This window comes from Aplysia californica, unplaced genomic scaffold (genome assembly GCF_000002075.1).
Source record: "Aplysia californica isolate F4 #8 unplaced genomic scaffold, AplCal3.0 scaffold00483, whole genome shotgun sequence".
Lineage (NCBI taxonomy): Eukaryota > Metazoa > Mollusca > Gastropoda > Aplysiida > Aplysiidae > Aplysia > Aplysia californica.
The window spans coordinates 172385-176984 of record NW_004797753.1 but is presented as its reverse complement, the minus strand read 5'-3'; the positions used below and the strand labels follow the sequence as shown (position 1 = coordinate 176984).

Sequence of the window (4600 nt, the reverse complement as noted above, 5' to 3'; positions counted from 1 at the left end):
CTTTCAATTTTAAAAAATCGACTCCTTCACTTGACACTTTCTTAACGGACATGTATTCGTTTTATTTTGTTGGTTCAGAATCTTGAAAGAACATTGAGTTAGATAAGCTAAACCTGATTTGTTTCCTTTCTTATACTCTAACCATTAGGAACAGAATTTCACTCTGCTATTTTTCGGCCCACCACTTACTTAAGTATTCTTACCACTGTGGTGTCTGATGCGTAACGATTAGGCTGTAGGTCGTAAAATGCACAAGACATGAAAACAATTCCGCCTAAAGAATTCATCCTATCGAGTCTGTCATTCTGTTTTCCTAGGGAGTTGTCGTTTCCTTCTCAGCCCTGGTTGTCCCTGTCAGACTCGGTTAAAACTGCCAGCCTCAAAAGTAATACAATTGTGTCGATAGGGACGTAATATTTTGACAATCCGTACCACCAAATAATCATTTTTTGGCACATAATGATTGTATCATACTGTCAACTACGGATGTCGTTGGGGAAGTGAAAAAAGATAAACTCATTAGAAGTTCAACTTCACCGTTGGAAACTATAATGAATAAGACTTTAGAGGTGCTGGGACCCAATATAAAGATCTGCTTAACTGAAGATCAACCCTAACGAGTTCAACTCAAGCTTAGTTGAATGTAAAGGCACATCCCAAAGTCATAGATTCGTTAGAAAACAACTGCGGACGTCTTTTGAAGATTACAAAACGGAAGCCAAACAGAACAATCAGATGATACTCAAAATAGTAACGAAATAAACAGCGTGAAATTTAGAAAATTGAAGGGGCAGCAAGAAATAGTGGCAAGTAGTTATGTCTGTGACAAGCCAGATATTCTAAACCAACAAGTTAAGACGCCATCTTTTAAGACGGCGGAGATTTTACTCGTTACGGGTCTGTAAAACTTCCGGTGTTCCGGGTGTTTGTTTCGTACTTTAGTTGGTCCTTTTTCGAGGAAAAAGCGACATAGTGGCAATCTCTGTTTAATATGACATGTTACAAATCCGGCTTGGCGAAAATAATATGACCTTTGGCACAGGAAACAAGAGATATATCGTTCTTGGTTATGTGTACAAATCGATAGCCACAAATCCTGCTGCGCGATACATTCTTAAGAAAAGGGGAGCGTCCAATCTTGCGTTTTGTGCGTGTGTGTGTGTGTGTGTGTGTGTTTGTGTTTGTCTGCGTGTGTATGTTTGTGTTTGTATGTGTGTGTGTGTGTGTGTGTGTGTGTGTGTGTGTGTGTGTGTGTGTGTGTGTGTAAGTGTTTATATGTATGTATATGTGTGTGTAAGTGTGTGTGTAAAAAGTTTCTTATGATATGATTACATTAGCGTTTTGAACAAAGAATAAAGAAGAACAACAAACAATTGTACGTATCTCACAACAAAACACCCCCAACCCCTCACATAGATGAATCTGACTCAGGAAATTTGAAAGTTATTACAATCAATGAATTTTGCTTTTCAAATCTAGACCAACAGCTCGAGGAAGCCGGTAATGTCGGTGATAGAGCCAAATTACTAGCCTTTCTGCTGTAAAGATCATAATCACCCAAGAATAAACCTTTACGAGGTTTGTTAGAAAAGCGTTTTGTCATAATAACGATATAACCAAACACACAGGGGCCACCTATAGACATAAATGAATGGCGTGCTACTTTGTTATGTTATCAGACTTGGAAAGTACTTTTACTGTCAATATTGGATTTCTAGAGGAGAAGTAATTGAAAATCCTCGATGTGGTTCTGTTCAACGCAGAGGTTTTTGACGCAGCAAAGGGCACGAATGTTTTAGATTGTTCTCAAACATTATTTCGTCAAAGGCGCTTGTGTTAAAACTGTTGTGCTTGGTAAACTACATAACTGCAGATAGTATTTTAAAGGACCTAACTGATATAAGCAAGTGGTACCAGTCTAGATAAGGCAATACTCGTTAAACATTTTTTTTTCAGTTGTTGTTGTTATTGCTGTCAATGATTTACAATGTATTTGAATTTGAAGTAATTGTTTTTGTTATGTAGTCACATCGTATAAATTTCAAGTGGGTGGTTGGCGGGTGCTCTGGTGTAGTTTGCTTCTTCTTTCCTATCAAACATCTATCGTCCTTATCTTCCCTTTTTCTTTTTTATGTTTGTTACTCTCTTGTAACACCTCTAATCTTCTGGCGCTCATATGACCTTATGCAGTTGCGAGCGCCGCAAAACCTTCTACTAAAACTAAACTAAATCAATTTCAATAATGATAATATTGTAATTTTTTCCCTATTTCCCTCAGGTGCTCCCGCTAGAAAGCCACAACGTGTACCAGAGTCCAGCCTTCTCTCACGACCGTTGTAAAGCCGCTACCCCTGGAATATTTCCACTCCCTAAACAACTTCGGACGTCATAGAAGTGTGTCAGTACTCTCGAACACACAAGGATAACATCATCTTTTAAGACAAGCAAGGATTTTTGTCTTAGTTATAGAAATAATATGAGATATATTTAGAAGGTGATTTTGCAGATTAAGAAATGACTCCTCGGATTTCCTCGAGACACGCCGTCAGGTCAGAAATCTGACGAGAGTGATTTCTGCCCCAGTTCCAGAGGAGAACCACCTTAATGGTGCGTGACCCACGGTATATAATTCTCCGGACGTCGGATTTTATATCCGACATGTCATCAGAAAATTCTCCTCATTAACTCAGTAAAATGCGGGCAAGAAAGCCACGTACTACTCATGCTAAAGACAAATCGCTCATCTTGCGGAGATTTTGTAGTCCGGGCGTGTCAAGTAGACGGGCGGTCCACAATGTCATCTTAGTCAACTTGTCGTTTGCCCAGTATTTGTGTCTGAGCCCTAGATTTATGTCCCGAGCGGTAAACGACCCTCTCCTGTCCGACGAGAAATCACCGGCTGGAAAGTTTTCAGTTGATGCCACTGTCTGAAGACAAATCGAGGGTTTATTCTTTTGACAGACATAGTATAATCCGCCCCTCATTTGTTTTTTGTTTTTCTCTTTTCTTTTTCGTTCTTTTTTTAAATTCTGTTCAGATTTACGTCAGTTAAATGCTCTGAATCAATATTTGTGAAAGGCTGCTAAATATTACTTTTCTTTCAAAATAAAATACTTTATCCACCCATCACGAAAACTAAACTACAATAGAAATAGCCTCAGTGCATGGTTTGGCCTCGAGCAATACAATGTTTTAGCTTCTTTATCACGCGTTGTGTGGGTTGGGCTGGAGGGAGGCGAGCGTTCATGGATTTGTGACAGACCGTGTTGCTAGGCAAACTTGTGAGATCTGCAAGGGGGTCAATGGTTGTTAACTGGTTTTTATTCATATATATCGACGCCTTTTCCTCTCAGGTGATCAAAACGTCCGATAGTCCTATGACAGCTAGCCCATTCAATGCATGTCTTTCTCTTTATTTGTAAAACGTTGTGAATGGAGCTCTTTCAGAGTTTCAATACGCATTGTTATTTTAAGCTATTAAATCATACTAAATCATGACTTGGCACTTTGCTTTATTTGTTGTAAACTTTAAGACCCACTCGACCATAATTCTACCCTCACAGAAATAGATGTGTAGTATTAATATACATGTTCACACACATACATGTGCTTTCTTTAGGTCGTTAACAAAGGGGAAAGTAACGGTCGACAGGGCTTTTGCATATTATTCTAAAAATAAAGTTTGACAGTAGTCGTGTTCAGATGAAAATGTTAACTCTTAGTGAGGCACTGACTTGCATAAATTGATGGCTTTGTTTTCGTTATTCAGGTATGCAACTATTGCTTCAGTGATATAGCAATACCGGGATCTGGACTTAATTAAACGCGATATAAACTAACATCGAGCTCAACATTCCAGGAAAATTTCAGTTTGTCTGAACCAACTTTTTTGGGATCTGATCTAAAAAGCAGAGGCTAGACCTCTCATATTATCAATCTGAGAGATCTGACTTTAAGCACTGCTCCACAAAGAAGGTACCGTCTCGAGCCAGCTCCAGTGAGACAGCAATCAGTAATAGTCGCCATCAGTCGAGCCGATCTGAAATTAAAAACAAGCCCCACAACAGACGAGAGCAATAATCTAATACTCTCCTACCTTTGACATTTGACTACGCTATTCGCTTCCCGGGCATTATGGGTAACACCCCGGCAGTGTCGTGTCTGACAGACGGAGGTGACGTGGGCTCCCTCAACAAGTACCTCACAGCCAGGCAGCTGCAGCTGGTGCAGGACACGTGGGACGTCATGAAGCAGGACCTTCCCGCCCTCGGACTCACGGTCTTCCTCAAGTGAGTCCTGCTTACTTTGACTTGTTCCTTCGTCTTTGGTCGTTTAATGCCAAAGGTCTGTCTGTTTGTCTGTCTGTCTGTCTGTCTGTCTGTCTGTCTTTCTGTCTGTCTGTCTGTCTGTCTGTCTGTCTGTTTACCTGTCTGTCTGTTTGTCTATCTGTCTGTCTGTCTCTCTCTTTTTCTCTCTCTCTCTACTCTCTCTCTCTCTATCTATCTCTCTGTGTGTATGTGTTTGTGCGTGTGTGTGTGTGTGTGTGTGTGTGTGTGTGTAAGTGTGCGTGTGTGTGTCTGTCTGTCTCTTTGTGTGTGTG

At 40.3% G+C, this 4600-nt stretch overlaps 1 protein-coding gene across 5 annotated transcripts in view; it reads left to right on the top strand.

Annotated features, from left to right (window-relative positions):
• The window catches only part of LOC101861383 (neuroglobin), a gene marked incomplete at its 3' end in the record, with an annotated part of 59403 nt that extends 55114 nt beyond the window's left edge, over window positions 1-4289 (top strand). For 2 of the 5 annotated variants that reach the window (XM_013086583.2, XM_013086584.2), the window contains 2 exon segments: window positions 2279-2607; window positions 3770-4289. In XM_013086583.2, the coding sequence (XP_012942037.1) occupies window positions 4135-4289 (155 nt within the window). 5 annotated transcript variants of the gene reach the window in all.
• Window positions 4290-4600: the final 311 nt, after the last annotated feature.